Raw genomic sequence first — 19,426 nt, forward strand, 5'->3', positions numbered from 1 at the left:
CAACTTATCGAACATATTTAATAGTTCAATTTAACTTGCAAATCACCCGATCTCTGTCTCACCACTTCGCCCTCAGCTAGCTAGCTGCTAAGCTAACGAGGCTAGCGGAGAAAGGCAGCGCCGGTCTGAAGGAAGCTTCTCCCCCGCCACCGTGACCACCACTTCCCGAAGACAGCTGGCACTCCACTCGGCGACGGAAAGTTTCTGTGAGTATGGCTTCCTGCGCTTCATGCACTTTACTCATGGATAGGTTGGCTTTGCTAGAGAGCCGTGTCCGCCAGTTAGAGCAGTGTAATTTCGTAACTTTAGATGTTGCGGACACATCTGCTAGCGTTAGCTGTAGCGAGCTAACTAGCCCAGCTTGTAGCAGCCCTAACCGGCCTACAAGCTAAGGTGTACCGGTTGAGACGCATAATAGATTTAGCCCTTTAGCTAGTCCTACACCCCAGTCTACCGGGCACCACACTTTAGTTATAGGGGACTCCATCACCCGAAACATAAAGCTTAGCAAACCAGCCACAATTAAGTGTATTCCCGGGGGCAGAGCACCTGACATTGAAGCTAATCTTAGGGAGCTAACTCGCAACAGGTCTAGTAAGCACGTACGGCAGGCTAACCGCACCACTAGTTATGCGAATATAGTAATACACGTTGGCTCCAATGACGTTAGGATGAGACAATCAGAGATTACAAAGAGAAACATAGCCAGGGCTTGTAATCTCGCCAGAAAGATGTCCAGGCATCGAGTAATTGTCTCTGGCCCCCTGCCTGGGAGAGGCAATGATGAGAGATATAGCAGATTAGTCTCTCTTAACAGGTGGCTGGATAGCTTCTGCAGACAACAGGGATTTACGTTTATTGATAATTGGCCCTCTTTCTGGGGCAAACCTGGCTTGCTGAGGAGAGACGGCCTTCACCCTAACCAGGAAGGCGCTATCCTCTTGTCTCGGAACATAGACTTCGCATTGAGCCACATTTGACTAACTGCACTAGAGCAAGCCCGGTCACAGGCAATTACAGAGCCTGCTAGCCTGGGTATGGAGTCAGTTAAGTTAGAACTAGCCAGCGCCAGGCTGGATGATCCCTGTACACATAGCAATTTTCGTAGAATAATACACAACTCACAAAATGTTTTTTCTACTGTGTCTATGACTTCGTCAGAGTTAGACATGCGTTCTACTGAGGTGGCAAATTATGATGCGTTCAGTTTATCGCAGCGCCAAGTAGACAATCTGAAAATTCCCGTCATATCAATTCCTAGATATGGTCGTAATTATTTTAAGTACACTGCGCATAATAAACGCAACATTATTAATATTGCTACTACGGATAATTTTATCAACAACTCCTTAAAACAGCCCACTACCTATAATATGGGCTTTCTAAACATCAGATCTTTGTCTCCCAAAACGTTATTAGTCAATGAGGTCATTAGAGACAACAACCTTAACGTCATCGGTCTTAGCGAAACCTGGCTTAAACCAGACGACTTTTTTGCGATAAATGAGGCATCCCCTCCTAACTATACGAATGCGCATATTGCCCGTCACCTCAAAAGGGGAGGGGGTGTCGCACTAATATACAACGAAAACTTTAACTTTAGTCCTAACTTAAATAATAAATATAAATCGTTTGAGGTGCTTTCTATGAAGTCTGCCACACCTCTGCCTCTGTGCCTGGCCGTTATCTACCGCCCCCCAGGGCCCTATTCGGACTTTATTAGTGAATTCTCAGAGTTTGTTGCTGATCTAGTGACGCACGCCGATAATATAATTATAATGGGGGACTTTAATATCCATATGAATACCCCACTGGACCCACCGTGCGTGGCGCTCCAGACTATAATTGATAGCTGTGGTCTTACACAAATAATAAATGAACCGACGCATCGCAGCGGTAATACGATAGACCTAGTGCTTGTCAGAGGTATCACCGTCTCCAAAGTTATGATACTCCCGTATACTAAAGTAATGTCCGATCATTACCTTATAAAATTCGAAGTTCAGACTCATGTTCGGCAAGCTAATAATAATAATAACTGCTATAGCAGCCGCAACCTTAATGCTGCCACAACGACGACTCTTGCGGACCTACTGCCCTCGGTAATGGCACCGTTCCCAAAGTATGTGGGGTCTATTGATAACCTCACTAACAACTTTAACAACGCCCTGAGCGAAACCATTGATAGTATAGCACCGCTGAAGTTAAAAAAGGCTCCAAAAAGGCGTACGCCATGGTTTACTGAAGAAACTAGAGCTCAGAAATTATTATGTAGAAAGCTGGAACGCAAATGGCGCACGACTAAACTTGAGGTGCACCATCAAGCATGGAGTGATAGTTTAATAACTTATAAACGCATGCTTACCTTAGCTAAAACTAATTATTACTCAAATCTCATCCGCATTAATAAAAACGATCCAAAATTTTTGTTTAGTACAGTAGCATCGCTAACCCAACAAGGGACTCCTTCCAGTAGCTCCACCCATTCGGCAGATGACTTTATGAAGTTCTTTAATAAGAAAATTGAACTTATTAGAAAGGAGATTAAAGACAATGCGTCCCAGCTACAACGGGGTTATAGTAACACAGATACGATTGTATATACGGCGGATACTGCAAATATCCAAAATAGTTTCTCTCGTTTTGATGAAATAACATTAGAAGGATTGTTACAACGTGTAAATGGAATAAAACAAACAACATGTTTACTTGACCCACTTCCTGGGAAACTTATCAAGGAGCTTTTTGTATTATTAGGTCCATCAGTGCTAAATATTATAAACTTATCACTTTCCTCGGGCACTGTTCCCGTTGCATTCAAAAAAGCGGTTATTCATCCTCTCCTTAAAAGACCTAACCTCGATCCAGACCTCATGGTAAACTACCGACCGGTGTCTCACCTTCCCTTTATTTCGAAAATCCTCGAAAAAATTGTTGCAGAGCAGCTAAATGAGCACTTAGCGTTTAACAATCTATGTGAAACCTTTCAATCCGGTTTCAGGGCAAATCACTCGACTGAGACAGCCCTCGCAAAACTGACTAATGATCTATTGCTAACGATGGACTCTGATGCGTCATCTATGTTGCTGCTCCTCGATCTTAGCGCTGCTTTCGATACCGTCGATCATAATATTTTATTAGAGCGTATCAAAATACGAATTGGTATTTCAGACTCAGCCCTGTCATGGTTTAACTCTTATCTTACTGATAGGATGCAGTGCGTCTCCTATAACAGTGTGACCTCGGACTATGTTAAGGTAACGTGTGGAGTTCCCCAGGGTTCGGTCCTTGGCCCTGTACTCTTCAGCATCTACATGCTGCCGCTAGGTGACGTCATACGCAAATACGGTATTAGCTTTCACTGTTATGCTGATGACACCCAACTTTACATGCCCCTAAAGCTGACCAACACGCCGGACTGTAGTCAGTTGGAAGCGTGTCTTAATGAAATTAAACAATGGATGTCCGCTAACTTTTTGCAACTTAATGCCAAAAAAACGGAAATGCTGATTATCGGTCCTGCTAGACACCGACCTCTATTTAATAATACAACTTTAACATTTGACAACCAAATAATAAAACAAGGTGACTCTGTAAAAAATCTGGGTATTATCTTCGACCCAACTCTCTCCTTTGAGTCACACATTAAAAGCGTTACTAAAACGGCCTTCTTTCATCTCCGTAATATCGCTAAAATTCGCTCCATTTTGTCCACTAAAGACGCCGAGATCATTATCCATGCGTTTGTTACGTCTCGTCTCGATTACTGTAACGTATTATTTTCGGGTCTCCCAATGTCTAGCATTAAAAGATTACAGTTGGTACAAAATGCGGCTGCTAGACTTTTGACAAGAACAAGAAAGTTTGATCATATTACGCCTGTACTGGCTCACCTGCACTGGCTTCCTGTGCACTTAAGATGTGACTTTAAGGTTTTACTACTTACGTATAAAATACTACACGGTCTAGCTCCAGCCTATCTTGCCGATTGTATTGTACCGTATGTCCCGGCAAGAAATCTGCGTTCAAAAGACTCCGGCTTATTAGTGATTCCTAGAGCTCAAAAAAAGTCTGCGGGCTATAGAGCGTTTTCCGTTCGGTCTCCAGTACTCTGGAATGCCCTCCCGGTAACAGTTCGAGATGCTACCTCAGTAGAAGCATTTAAGTCTCATCTTAAAACTCATCTGTATACTCTAGCCTTTAAATAGACCTCCTTTTTAGACCAGTTGATCTGCCGCTTCTTTTCTTTCTCCTATGTCCCCCCCTCCCTTGTGGAGGGGGTCCGGTCCGATGACCATGGATGAAGTACTGGCTGTCCAGAGTCGAGACCCAGGATGGACCGCTCGTCGGGACCCAGGATGGACCGCTCGCCTGTATCGGTTGGGGACATCTCTACGCTGCTGATCCGCTTGAGATGGTTTCCTGTGGACGGGACTCTCACTGCTGTCTTGGAGCCACTATGGATTGAACTTTCACAGTATCATGTTAGACCCGCTCGACATCCATTGCTTTCGGTCCCCTAGAGGGGGGGGGGTTGCCCACATCTGAGGTCCTCTCCAAGGTTTCTCATAGTCAGCATTGTCGCTGGCGTCCCACTGAATGTGAATTCTCCTTGCCCACTGGGTGTGAGTTTTCCTTGCCCTTTTGTGGGTTCTTCCGAGGATGTTGTAGTCGTAATGATTTGTGCAGTCCTTTGAGACATTTGTGATTTGGGGCTATATAAATAAACATTGATTGATTGATTGAAATGTTCCGGGACATTATAGCATATTCTTTACAGTGTTCATTAAGTTTTTAACCTTTGTTGGACTGTCATATATACTAGAGATTGACCAATATGTTTTTTTCAGGGCCCATACCAATTATTATTCGTCAAAGAGGCTGATAACCATTATTAATTTGCAGTAAAAGTTAAACATGAAAAGTATGTCTCAATAAACATCTGAACGAGGCTTTATGTTGTGTTTCTATTAAAAAAACAGACAATGTTTTATGCGGCATTAATGTGGTTAATTTAGCAATACAAAAACTTGAGGGCACTTAATAAACACCTTTATTATGTGTGTTTAAAAGTAACATTTGCATTTCAAAATATAATTAACCTCGAAAATTAGTAAAAATATGGGATTTTGCTAAATCACAATAATTCCCATCTTTTCAATTTCATACCAGTTTTTTATAAGAGTTTATGGATTTAATACATAGTAAGGTTTCCTCGTGAAGAACCCTGCAGTATTGCGAACCTTAAAGGGGGAACTTTTTTTGGAATGTTGCCTCTCTTTCACAATCATGAGAAACAAGAAAACATGTCTTTTTTTTTTTTTTTTAGGATTTTAAAGATAAACGCTTGGCAGATGCAGCTAATGGGAGTCACCGTTATAGCCTTCAAAGCCCAAACGGGACTAGGAAGACGCCATGACAGGACAAAAACTGGATTACCAAGCAAAAATTAGGTTTTGATAGGTAAGTAGAAGAGATGTACTGTAGGCGACCAACACAGCAGGAGGAAGAGGAAGGGGGTGTTGCCGCGTGAGTGGTGGACGCAGCTGAGCAGACCGGAAAATAATTTTTACAAGAACTCAAATAATTGCCCTGACAGATATCACAACATATTTGTGGAGAATTAATAATGAGTAATTTTTATTCTTAGATTTTATTTTTAAAACAGGGAACTTTTCTCAGGAAGGTGAAAAGAGCTGGTGCTTGTGCAGTGGGTATTACTATCTACTTCACTGATTAGGTTTTTAATACTAAAATATCAAAGCCAAAATGCCAAATATCAGCGCTGATAATTGGTCGATCTCTAATATTTACATTTCTTTTTTGATTATTAAGATTTAGGGAAGAACACCTGAGTGGGATGATAGAGGAACACTATCATGATCATTAATTACAATGACATTAAGAAATTATGAAATCATCTACCATTAGACTGGAGAATGCCCTTCCATCCATTTTCTACCATTATTCCCTTTGGGGTTGCGGGGGGCGCTGGTGCCTATCATCTACCATTAGACTGGAGAATGCTTTAGTGGAATCCAAAGCGTAGTTGGTGTACAGGTTTTCTTTTAAAGCTTGAAATTATTGAACAAATCCATCCATCCATTGTCTACCGCTTGTCCCTTTCCAGGTCGCTGGAGCCTATCTCAGCTGCATTCGGGCGGATGGCGTCGTACACCCTGGACAAGTCGCCACCTCATCACAGGGTCAACACAGATAGACAACATTCACACTCAGTGTTTGAAAATCCTCAAGGCTGTGCAGGAACAGATGTTTAAAGTATGTTGCATCAATACTACAAAAGCAGTGTCATGGATGGGGACTGAGCTTTAGAGCAAATAGAGAACATTACTACTAGGGAAAATAAATGGGTTTGTTTTTTTAGAGCGAAATAAGATAATTCAATAGAGAAAATATTTGGCCTGCACATGTTTTGTCCCACTGCTCTGCTGTCTAATGAGGAAATTATAGTTTTCCTGTTCCGGTCAGTTCATTTAAATCCATCTGCTTGTTGACTCACGAGGAAACCGCAACGGTTTTATGTTCCATATTTTCTAGAAGCCAAATCTCAATGGGATTTGATTCCAAAACAATCTTACGGTTAAGTCACTAATCTTTGGAAGTGTATAAACTGGTTTAATGAAGACACAGAACATGACTACACAAGCACTGTATGGTCAAATACTTTCAAAATCAGAGCAGAATGATTACAGCATATCGCTCAAAGGCATTATCTCAGGGCATTCAATCGATTGCAACTGGACTGTTTGGCTTGTCTTAGAAGACATTTTGCTGCTCATCCGAGTAGGCTTCATCAGTTCGTGCTCATAGACTTTGATTGGTCAGATCCGTCCAATTGCTGGTGCCCAAACCCCAATATTTTTCCTCCAAAAACCAGGAGGGTGTGCCTGGGCAACGATGGTTTTGCCCTATCGTAGTGAGAAAAACAACTGTTTTGACGCAAACAAGCAATCCTAACTGTCAATGCCAAGTTGTTAAAGTGTAATTTCTGCTCGTTAGCGTTGTGGTATTGTGTGGCAGAACCATCGCCGTGGAACGGCTACTACCAGTCCAAAATGGTCAGAATCCCCCACATAAGCATTCCATAGAGTTGTAAACAAATAGCAGAAATTGCAATCTGGTCACCTTCAATGACCAGAATGTTTCTAACTCCAGTTATTTGTTGGAGTCTTTTAGGAATGTTTGAAAGGACAGTGTTGTATGTGGGAGACAGGTGGTGTCACAGACCACCTCTGTTCAGGGATAGTGTATGTACATTCAGAAGTGATCAAACATTAAGCGGCTCACTAATGTACCAAAGTTATTTGCAAAGAAACGTCACAATATAGTTCAGGGTTTGGGCGTGGCAATCATGATAATCATATTTGCTATGATGCAAATATTTTCCTTGAAAAGGGCAAAAAAAATGTTTACATACATTTAAAACACATCTTTCATTATAGTATAACATTTTATTCTTACATAACATCGTTTTGCTACATTTTTCAATCGTTGCTGCTTATTATACGATATACTTTGTTGAGATTTTGTTTTCTAGCGATTTCTCAAATCCTTTTGGTCACTCACTCTTTATCAAAACGACTGACAACAAATCTAGCTTCTATTTCTGGTGTTATTGTAGACTGCACACTGTTTAGAGATTGTTTACTTCTGTCGCTCCATGTCCGCGACGAAAAGCGACTAGAGGTGCAAAGAGTTTGGCTTCACACTTGCTTTGCGCTGCTGGGAGCCTTCCTCTCCTCAAAACCAAACACTGCTATTTTAAATTTTGGAGATCGCTGTCTGCGGGTATATTTCGGATAAAATACGTAATTTGTTTGCGGCCAAGTTTTCGGTACATTACTAGTCAATAGAGAGCAAATAATAAACCATTATTATACAGTATGAATTGTAATCTATTCATACTGTAACTACCTGCTGGTGTTAATGAGTATGTTAGTGTTTTATTTGTCCCATGGTCTGTGAACACACCGTGTCGACGAAGAATGAGGAGGTGTTGTGTGTCTTGGAGTGAAACACTGAGGCAGACGTGTGCAGTGAGGAAATACTTGTTGGAATTGGGCCCAATAGCATAAAATTGGGAATAAAAGAGTTAAAAAAAAAAAAGAGCATCTGACTGCGTGTCTTCTTCTGGACACTACAATAAATTATATTACTTTAAATTTGTTAGGTGTGGCAGCTAATGTGTTACCAAGGTGCATTGCCTAAATGAAATAAATTAAGGGTAAAGCTTGCATGGAATCTTTTCTCATGCTGTGATGCAAATTCCGGCAAATCTCTCTGGCTCAGAAATTGGTATTGGCGCATTAGACTGCCAGCAAACATCAATCAGAAACCCCTCAAGAGTTTTCCATACATTTAATGGTGCATTTATTACTACCGGTATGTAAATATTTTTTTTCCAAATATAACCTTCCTCTGATTATAATCCCCTCAGCTATCAAGGCAGAAGGGAAATGTCAACACAAGGATGGAAAACACTCAATCCAAACAAAATATTAAAATCACACTGAACACTTAACAAAAACCTCTTAAAATGAAGGCACAAAAATTGAAAAAAAAATTGTGCAAAGTGTGAAAATCTAAATACTAGGGCTGTGATTCTTTGAGTACCACACAATTTGACAAAATTCTAGCGGGTAACGATTCAAAATGAATACTTTAAGTATTCAAGTTCTATGACCAACTACAATCCTCCATAAAATAGATAAACAGTTGTGATACATTTCTATATTATTCAAATAAAATGCTTCCCAAACTTTTAATAAAGTCAAATACAAGTAAGGCAACAAGAGAAGTATCCAACACTTCTCTTTTCTAAAGTAAATCTGTACAGCTGATATGATCATCTACTTCGGGGTGCCCATTATGTCGATTGCGAGTTACCGGTCGATGGTGGAGGGTGTGTCAGTCCATAATCAGCCAAGCATTAAAAAAATAGACTTAAAAATTACAGATCATCAATCTTCACTAAGACATCACTTGATTGACATTCAGGGCACCCCAGGGTCTTGTGAGATGACGCTGACTGCAGCGAGATCATTAAGAAAAAATGACCGACAGGAAGGCGAGAAACACTTTATTTCAATAGACTCTCACGCCATACCTGCTGTCAAAACTCTAAAGACCCACTGCACAGTTCCTGTTTTCTCAATAAAAGCCTTGCTTCATCCTGCCTGCAGTAACAAAATAAAGAGTCTCAGCTAGCTGGCGTGCACAAGCTGGCAAGCTACAGAGTTTGCCACCAATGTATTTCTTGTAAAGTGTACGGAAGCTGGACAAATTAGATGCCAAAAACCAACCACTTTCATGTGGTATTGGACGTTATCAGCACTACCGTTTGACTCCAATCAATGCGAGTTATCAGAATCAGGTAATACACCAACTTATATTCTTGTCTTCATGAAAGAAAGGAATCTATATTTGTTAAAACATGCTTCTATTATCATTTAACAAAAACGTCGCTTTATAAAAAAAAAAAAATAAATGATATATATGAATGAGATAGATCCCTTCTACTTCATCCATCATCTTCCGCTTATCCGAGGTCGGGTCGCGGGGGCAACAGCCTAAGCAGGGAAACCCAGACTTCCCTCTCCCCAGCCACTTCGTCTAGCTCTTCCCGGGGGATCCCGAGGCGTTCCCAGGCCAGCCGGGAGACATAGTCTTCCCAACGTGTCCTGGGTCTTCCCCGTGGCCTCCTACCGGTTGGACGTGCCCTAAACACCTCCCTAGGGAGGCGTTCGGGTGGCATCCTGACCAGATGCCCGAACCACCTCATCTGGCTCCTCTCGATGTGAAGGAGCAGCGGCTTTACTTTGAGTCCCTGCCGGATGGCAGAGCTTCTCACCCTATCTCTAAGGGAGAGACCCGCCACACGGCGGAGGAAACTCATTTCGGCCGCTTGTACCCGTGATCTTATCCTTTCGGTCATGACCCAAAGCTCATGACCATAGGTGAGGATGGGAACGTAGATCGACCGGTAAATTGAGAGCTTTGCCTTCCGGCTCAGCTCCTTCTTCACCACAACGGATCGGTACAACGTCCGCATTACTGAAGACGCCGCACCGATCCGCCTGTCGATCTCACGATCCACTCTTCCCTCACTCGTGAACAAGACTCCTAGGTACTTGAACTCCTCCACTTGGGGCAGGGTCTCCTCCCCAACCCGGAGATGGCATTCCACCCTTTTCCGGGCGAGAACCATGGACTCGGACTTGGAGGTGCTGATTCTCATTCCGGTCGCTTCACACTCGGCTGCGAACCGATCCAGCGAGAGCTGAAGATCCCGGTCAGATGAAGCCATCAGGACCACATCATCTACTTGTTCAATTGAAAAGTAGCTCGCCTGCAGAAAAAGTGTTGGCACCCTGATCTACATCAACAATAGAATTTAGGAGTCACTGTACAGGACAGATTTATTACAAAAAAAGAAAAAAAGAAAAGATTTTTGATTAAGAATCGTTAGAAATAAATCGTGATTAATTCTAATAATTTTTTCTTAAACTTCTAGTAAAGAGAGAAACCTGAGATGTAGAGGTGGGAGAAAAAAATAAATTTATAGATGCATTGCAATTCGGACATGGGTGATTGTAAAATTTAATAGGAAACATCAACAATAGAATATTTATTGTAAATAAAGTAATGCAGACGGTTGTAAAACTTGGCTGACCGCAGCGAGCCACCTCAGTGAGAGATCTGACCAGCTCTTATTTTAGGGCACTTTTTTTCCCCGGTTTTGCACACATTTCTATTAACTTGAATAGGAATGAATTCAACTGTTTATTACAAATGCAGTTTTTAAAAGTTGCAAGTGATGAAGTAGTTTTCAGTGAAACAAAAAGAAATGCAAAAACTGCTTCAAAATACATCAATAATCCATTTGTAATCGAATCGGAATCAAATCGTGAGGTGGCCCAAGATTCCCATCTCTCCAGAGAAGTACTATTTTGTACAGGTTTAGTGCGGACTGTGTTTAGGGTGAGCTCAGAAGATGTGTGTTTTTTTTTTATTGGTTGTGAATACCTTGGTCTGACTACGGTCCTTAAAACCTCCCATTCTGTTGAGGTGAATTTTCCTGTTTTATCCCCAATTTCTTGTCTCTCTGCAGGCCTCACTTTTACTTTCTTTTCTCACTCCATGCAGAGAATCACCTGCCAGACAACAAGTTGATACTGTTATCTGATTGGCTGTTAGCTCGTCACTCGGTTAGCGAGTGCCATAGTTCATGCAAACAACCTTGCTTTCTTCGCCACTTCTCATTTCTTCCGACGAAGACAGACATGTATATATCAAACTTGTTATCGGACAGTTTTTATTGATATTATGTCTGTCGCGATATTTATATATCGATAGTTTTTAATCACCCAGCCTGGTCCAGAAGTTTGCTTTTCTTATTAAAAAGCATTTACATGTTGATATGGTAGTGCAGACAATAGCCACCCATCCATCTTATTACACTTATCCGAGGTCAGCTCGCGGGTTGAGAAGCCTAAAAGCAGGGAGCCAGCCGGGAGACATAGTCTCCCCAACCTGTCCTGGGACTTCCCTGTGACCTCCTGCCAGTCGGACACACCCTAAACACAGAGGTGTCCGGGGGGCATCCTGACCAGATGTCCCAACCACCTCATTTCATTTCGTAAAATCTCATTTGGCCGCTTGTACCCATGATCTTGTCCTTTAGTCATAACCCAAAGCTCATGACCGCAAGTGAGAATGGAAACGTATATCAACCGGTAAATTGAGAACTGAGCCGGAACAATGGACCGATGCAGGGTAAGCATCACTGCAGACGCTGCACCGCACTGTCGATTTTACGATCCACTCTTCCCTAACTCGTGAACAAGGATCCGGGAGGTACTAGAAATCCTCTACTTGGGGCAAGATCTCCTCTCCATGCCACTCCCCCCTTTTCCATGCGAGAACCATGGACTTGGATTTGGAGGTGCCGATTCCCTTTGATTTGATTTCAGTTGAGACAAGAGTATATTGGGTTACGAACTCCGTCACAAAATCAAATAAACTCACCAACAGAGTATGCGATTCTGAAAAAATTTAACCATGTTGTCTGAAGAAGCCAGAAAAAACAGTAACATATGGAGTGGGTACTTTGTATAGTTTAGGATACATAAACTACCACAGTAATACTTCATCACTGTCCCGTTACTGCAAAATAAAACTCTCCTCAATACGCTTACCTTGGTCACCCAGGCTGAAGACGGCCAGGGTTTGCCCACCCACCGAGTTCATAGTGAAGGGATGATCCCTGGGGACCTGCACAGGTGCGTCCTTCTCCCCGACCGCACCTAAGGTTGTCAGCTCCTCGTTCAGGCTGAAAGAAACCTGAACAAGAAAAAGACTCATGATTTTAAATATGAGAATGTTGGATGTGAGAATAAAGAAAGAGCTATGCAAATGTGTCAATGTGTAGGAATTACAAAGAGTGCCGACTCCTTTTGAAATGTCTCGCAAAGATTTCGGTAGATTAGGTCAGTGAATCTTAACCACGAGCGCCCCCTAGAGCAGTGGTTCTCAACCTTTTTTCAGGGATGTACCCCCAGTGAACATTTTCTTTAATTCAAGTACCCCCTAATCAAAGAAAAGCCTTTTTAGTTGAAAAAAAGACGAAGTAAAATTCAGCACTATGTCATCAGTTTCTGATTTATTAAATTGTATAACAGTGCAAAATATTGCTCATTTGTAGTGGGTTTTCTTGAACTATTTGGAAAAAAAGATATAAAAACAACTAAAAACTTGTTGAAAAATAAACAAGTGATTCAATTATAAATAAAGATTTCTTCACATAGAAGTAATCATTAACTTAAAGTGCCCTTTTTGGGGATTGTAATAGAGATCCATCTGGATTCATGAACTTAATTCTAAGCATTTATTCACAAAAAAAAAGAAATCTTTACATCAATATTTATGGAACATGTCCACAAAAAATCTAGCTGTCAACACTGAATATTGCATTGTTGTATTTCTTTTCACAGTTTATGAACTTACATTCATATTTTGTGGAAGTATTATTCAATAAATGTATTTATACAGGATTTTTGAATTGTTACTACTTTTAGTATATTTAAAACAAATCTCACGTACCCCTTGGCATACCTTCAAGTACCCCCATTTGAGAACCACTGCCCTAGAGGGCCACCAAAAAGTATCTGTTTCTCAGCTGTGGTCCGTTTGAGCTGCAGTAGTAATAGACTTTTCCACAGGAGACAAAGTCCTATAGAAGTTTAAGCACAAAAATTAAGACTAAAATTGTTGAAAATGCATTTTTAGTTGAATTATAATTTATAATAACATTCATTACAAATTTAGTTTATTTTTAGCACAACTTAATTGTGTGTAACGTTTCAATTATCAGTTATTCTAGTTCCTTCTTACATTATGCAGTATATGTGGTTGGTATTTATTTTTCTAATTAGCCTTACCTAAATAAATAATCTTTGTGATGAACACATGCTTTCATATCATTTGACAACATTGTAAACTGTAGGTTGGATATACATATTAAATATTATTGAAATAAAGAGTAAGATTAGTAATTCAGTGTTAATATTTGTAGACTGTAAGTTAGATAAAATTATTGAATATCATTAAAAAAAAAAGTAAGATTAGTCATTTAGTATTAATATTTGAGTAGGCCCCAGGCCCATCTGCAGTGGAAAAGTTGGGCCCCAGGATCAAAAAGGTAAGAACCCTTGGGTTAGATCATATACAAAAGTAAAAAAACATGTAAAAGGTAAAACATAACTACATGGTATTAGACTCAAAAAGTTGCTCATCACAGTATTTATAGAGAACCGCTTCCAAAGATGTTATCAGAACCAAACAAAGCTGGGACGACATGTTTTTCCTTGCTGCCATTGCCTAACTGCAGTACTTACCAGGGTGTATACAGGACTAAAAAGCACAGCGGTACTAATGAATTTTTTAAAAAGTACTGCAATGCCTTTGAAAAATACTGGTATTTTGGGCACCGGCAAATTTTTTTAGCCCAATGTGGGCCCCGAGTCAAAGTATGGACACCCCTGTTCTAGATTATAAACCATGCCTCTCACCTGAATAGTAGAAGGTTGTAGACACAAACCGAGAAGTTGGTCAACTTTGACATCCAACTTACACCCGGACATGGCAAGAAGGACATGAAGACGCTCGTTTGCGCTAGCTTTTTTTTTTAAACCCTTTGTGATGAATTCTTCATCCAAACCGGAAGATATAGACATCCCATCAGTCTTCAACCCAGTGAGAGCAGACATTGTACAGTGAGTGATTGTTTCATCATGTTCATAGTTTACGTCTCTTGTTTAGCACTTAGCAATACACAAAGCTGCCATGCAGGCTGTTATTTTATTTAACAAAATAATTAATCAAAATCGATGTCACATTAAATATTCCACTTTGAGATATTTTTTTGGGGAAAATGTCGCATATTTTGTGTTTGCCATATAAAGTTTTTTTTTTTTTTCTAAAGGGCCTAATAAGAACAAACAAAAAGAAATAATTGGCCCTAGTGTGTGAATGTGAGTGTGAATGTCTATCTGTGATGGCCCTGCGATGAGATGGCGACTTGTCCAGGGTGTACCCTGCCTTCCGCCGGGTTGTAGCTGAGATAGGCGCCAGCGCCCCCCGCGACCCCAAAAGGGAATAAGCGGTAGAAAATGGATGGATGGATGGAAAAATAAAAACAACAATAAAAGTAATAATTGATAGATGGATCTGAAGTTGATCTCTAGACGGTTTTGTTTAAAGTAAACAGTAAAAAAATAAAACGTTTTTTATTTTTAATGATCCCCAACAATTTTGGTGCGATTTTGTTTTGGGTCATTGCTAAAAAAAATAATTGAAATCAATGGTGTTATGTGTTGACATTTTTAAGGCTGCAATTATTCTATAATCTCAAATATTCCACTTTAAAATTCTATTTTGTGTGTTTTTTTTCCATAACAAAACAGGGTTTTTTTTGACAAAAAGGGCACACAACTTAAATATTTAAAAACTTTATATTGACGGATAGCCCCAACGTTGATCTAGATATCTAAACCTTGAATAACAATAAAATAAAATGACACATTTTAAATATTTTTTGACCAAGATCCTTTGGGGTCCCTGGGATCAAGCCTGAGTGGAGGCCTAAATGTATGTTTTTACACATATATTGTATTGGTTTTTGAAATAAAAACATATAAAAATGGCCCCCGCTTGCTTTGATTTTTCAGTGTGCGGCCCTCAGTGGAAAAAGTTTGCACAGCCCTGTCTTATATGTAATAGAAACATGTAGGGGGGGTGTATGGTGTGTGGTCATGAAATATGTATTCTGATATATGTTCTTCACAGAAAAAGAGCCAAAGTCAGTGAGTCTCAGTTTGAAAAAAATAATTGTATCATTTTTCTTTAAATAAAAAAATTAAAACGGGTCCAACAAACCCTAACACCACACAACTTATTGGGATGTTACCATTTAGTGGTCAATTGTACGGAATATGTACTGTACTGTGCAATCTACTACTAAAAGTTTCAATCAATCAATTTACTTTGTCTTGTTATATTCTTATTTTACTGTTATATTGTTATTCCCATTGTTTTTATTCTTTTTGTAATTTTTCTCTATTTTGTTTCCTTTTAAACCCCCATTATTTACTTTTTACTTTAAATTGATCTCAACTCTGTACACTGCTGCTGGAATTTTAATTTTCCTGAAGGAACTCTCCTGAAGAAATCAATAAAGTACTATCTATCTATCTATCTATCTATCTATCATCCATCCATCCATCCATCCATCCATCCACCCACCCATCTTCTTCCGCTTAATCGCGGTCGGGTCGCGGGGGCAACAGCCTAAGCAGGGAAACCCAGACTTTCCTCTCCCCAGCCACTTGGTCTAGTTCTTCCCGGGGGATCCCGAGGCGTTCCCAGGCCAGCCAGGAGACATAGTCTTCCCAACATGTCCTGGGTCTTTCCCGTGGCCTCCTGCCGGTTGGACGTGCCCTAAACACCTCCCTAAGGAGGCGTTCGGGTGGCATCCTGACCAGATGCCCGAACCACCTCATCTGGCTCCTCTCGATGTGGAGGAGCAGCAGCTTTACTTTGAGTTCCTCCCGGATGGCAGAGCTTCTCACCCTATTTCTAAGGGAGAGCCCTGCCACCCGGCGGAGGAAACTCATTTCGGTCGCTTGTACCCGTGATCTTATCTTTTCGGTCATGACCATAGGTGAGGATCAATCAATCAATGTTTATTTATATAGCCCTAAATCACAAATGTCTCAAAGGACTGTACAAATCATTACGACTATGACATCCTCGGAAGAACCCACAAAAGGGCAAGGAAAACTCACACCCAGTGGGCAGGGAGAATTCACATCTAGTGGGACGCCAGTGACAATGCTGACTATGAGAAACCTTGGAGAGGACCTCAGAAGTGGGCAACCCTCTCCTCCCCTTTAGGGGACCGAAAGCAATGGATGTCGAGCGGGTCTAACATGATACTGTGAAAGTTCAATGGGAACGTAGATCGACCGGTAAATTGAGAGCTTTGCCTTCCGTCTCAGCTCCTTCTTCACCACAACGGATCGATACAACGTCCGCATTACTGAAGACGCCGCACCGATTCGCCTGTCGATATAACGATCCACTCTTCCCTCACTCGTGAACAAGACTCCTCGGTACTTGAACTCCTCCACTTTGGGCAGGGTCTCCTCCCCAACCCGGAGATAGCACTCCACCCTTTTCCGGGCGAGAACCATGGACTCGGACTTGCAATCAATCAAAATTGAATAAATGGGCTATAATATTTTAAGGTTGCTCACCTTAGTTTTGCCTTGCTTCCTAGGAGGTGTAAAATGAGACGAGACATGAGTCAGCCATCCTGTCAATGATGCACAAAAACATTTGTCGTATAAATAATTCATATTTCAGCAATATTACACCTACTTTCCTATGGTAATCTTCCCCACTTCTCCATTCTCTGTCGCTTTGTCCCATTGTTGGGCCAAATATTTGGGAACCTGGCGAAAATAAGTTTATTGCTATTTTAAAAAAAATAAATACAAACATTAATTACACGCCTCCATTCATTAAAAAAATAAACAATAGTTAGCTAATTGAGCCGCTTGTTGCTAACAGTTAGCTGGTGCTAGCGTGTGAACAAGATTTAAAAGTCATTTGGATCTTTTTTTTCGACGCAAACGAACCTTGACGAGCCACACACCATTGCTTTTCTTCGCTCCAGCGAGATTAACCTCACCCTTTTCAGACATATTTACCAAAGTTTAACAACAATTCGGCAGAAGAAACATGAACCGCACAGGTGAATTTTAAACGTCTCTGATTTGGGTCAAGTTTGAACAGCCGGAAGTTTGAGGTTCCGCTTTTCCGGTTTTTATTTCAAAATAAAAGGTCGGCGTTCACACTCTGCGGCTGACAAGCAAGACGGGACAGATGCAAGGGATTTTTTACACTTTCTTCAAGCGCATTTAATTCAATACTACATCATTCTGAAAGATGGAAATCCTGGAAGACAATGACATATATAAATGGTTTGTCTTCAAGGTAATTAGTTGTAGCTTTATGATGATGATCATCATCACTAAATAAAGCAGCACTTTACAGTGCAAACGTGTGCGACATTCAACTGCAGGGAGGAAACTAATGAACGCAAAAATGAAGCTTTATGAAATCATGAAAAAAGCAACAGCTGTTTGTACTTAACATTAAAAAAATATATATATTTTAAACACAAACACCAAACAACAACCATCTCTATAACATGTACACAAAATAAATGTAAAAAGGAGCAGGAAGAAGCAAAAGCTGTGAATGTCCTGCCCCTTGAATCAGATAAAAATCATTTGATTGTTCATCAACAGCAGACTAAATGATATTGAACAGTGATTTAGCATCACCCTGTGGTTTAATCCTGCACAGCATACTTTATTGTATTCTGATATAAACATTATTTTAATACTATTTTGAAACTGGATCCCCTGGAATATTAATTTGGCCAATTTCTGAGGTGATTGCTATACTATTTAACTCATAGGATCGTATTGATCCTATGAGTATTACAATGAATTGATTAACAAGTTGAAAAACTTGTTCGGGTGTTACCATTTAGTGGTCAATTGTACGGAATATGTACTGTACTGTGCAATCTTCTAATAAACGTTTCAATCAATCAATCAATCAATCAATCAAGTATGTCTTGGTGATATTACAATAAAAGTTGTGATAGGAGATAGTGATTCTACATATTGTAGTCTATCAGCAGATACAAGACATTGATACAATGTAAATTTACATGTCCTTTAAAAACTAACTTTGAAAAAACTTTGTAAAATAGTTGTATTGGAAAGTGAGACAACATTGTTCTACAACGTTGGATCCATGTTGTTGCTTGGGAAATGACCACATTTTAATGGTCAAATCAACGTCATTGAATAAACGTCAAAAAGCATGTTGTTTCAACGTTGTATTTGTGGTGTTGAATATTGGTTAGAAAATGACCACATTTCAATGGTCAAATCAACGTCTGAACAGAACATTGATTAAACGTCGTCAAAAAAGCATGTTGTTTCAACGTTGTATTTGTGTTGTAGAATATTGGTTAGGAAATGACCAAAATTCAATGGTCAAATCAATGTCAGAACTCAACATCGATTAAACGTTGTAAAAAAGCATGTTGTTTCAACCTTGTATTTGTGGTGTTGAATATTGGTTCGAAAATGACAACATTTCAATGGTCAAATCAACGTCTGAACAGAACATTGATTAAACATCGTCAAAAAAGCATGTTGTTTCAACATTGTATTTGTGTTGTAGAATATTGGTTAGGAAATGACCAAAATTCAATGGTCAAATCAATGTCAGAACTCAACATTGATTAAACGTTGTGAAAAACATGTTGTTTCAACCTTGTATTTGTGTTGTAGAATATTGGTCAGGAGAAGGTCAAATCAACGTCAGAACACAACATTGATTAAACATCTTCAAAAAAGCATGTTGTTTCAACCTTGTATTTGTGTAGTAGAATATTGGTTGGGAAATGACCAAAATTCAATAACCAAATCAACGTCAGAACACAACATTGAATAAACGTCGTCAAAAAGCATTTTGTTACAACTTTGTATTTGTGTTGTAGAATATTGGTCAGGAGAATGACCACATTTCAATGGTTAAATCAAGGTCAGAACACCACATTGATTAAACATCTTCAAAAAAGCATGTTGTTTCATTTCGACCTTGGATTTGTGTAGTAGAATATTGTTTGGGAAATGACCAAAATTCAATAACCAAATCAACGTCAGAACACAACATTGAATAAACGTCGTCAAAAGCATGTTGTGTCAACGTTGTGTTTGTGTTCAAATCTCACCTAGAACCAACCTCGTCACGTCCGTTG

At 40.1% G+C, this 19,426-nt stretch overlaps 1 protein-coding gene across 1 annotated transcript in view; it reads right to left on the minus strand.

The window, feature by feature from the left end:
* Positions 1-17,403, minus strand: part of LOC133564160 (general transcription factor IIF subunit 2-like) — a 68,339-nt gene extending 50,936 nt beyond the window's left edge. Inside the window, exons 1-4 of the mRNA XM_061918301.1 lie at positions 17,220-17,403; positions 16,960-17,033; positions 16,836-16,854; positions 12,219-12,363 (exon numbers count right to left, since the gene is read on the minus strand). Coding sequence (XP_061774285.1) covers positions 12,219-12,363; positions 16,836-16,854; positions 16,960-17,033; positions 17,220-17,285 — 304 coding nt within the window. The 5' untranslated portion in view covers positions 17,286-17,403. The remainder of the gene's footprint in view (positions 1-12,218; positions 12,364-16,835; positions 16,855-16,959; positions 17,034-17,219) is intronic.
* Between the last annotated feature and the right edge of the window lie 2,023 nt (positions 17,404-19,426).

The sequence above is a fragment of the Nerophis ophidion genome, linkage group LG13 (genome assembly GCF_033978795.1).
Source record: "Nerophis ophidion isolate RoL-2023_Sa linkage group LG13, RoL_Noph_v1.0, whole genome shotgun sequence".
Taxonomy (NCBI): domain Eukaryota; kingdom Metazoa; phylum Chordata; class Actinopteri; order Syngnathiformes; family Syngnathidae; genus Nerophis; species Nerophis ophidion.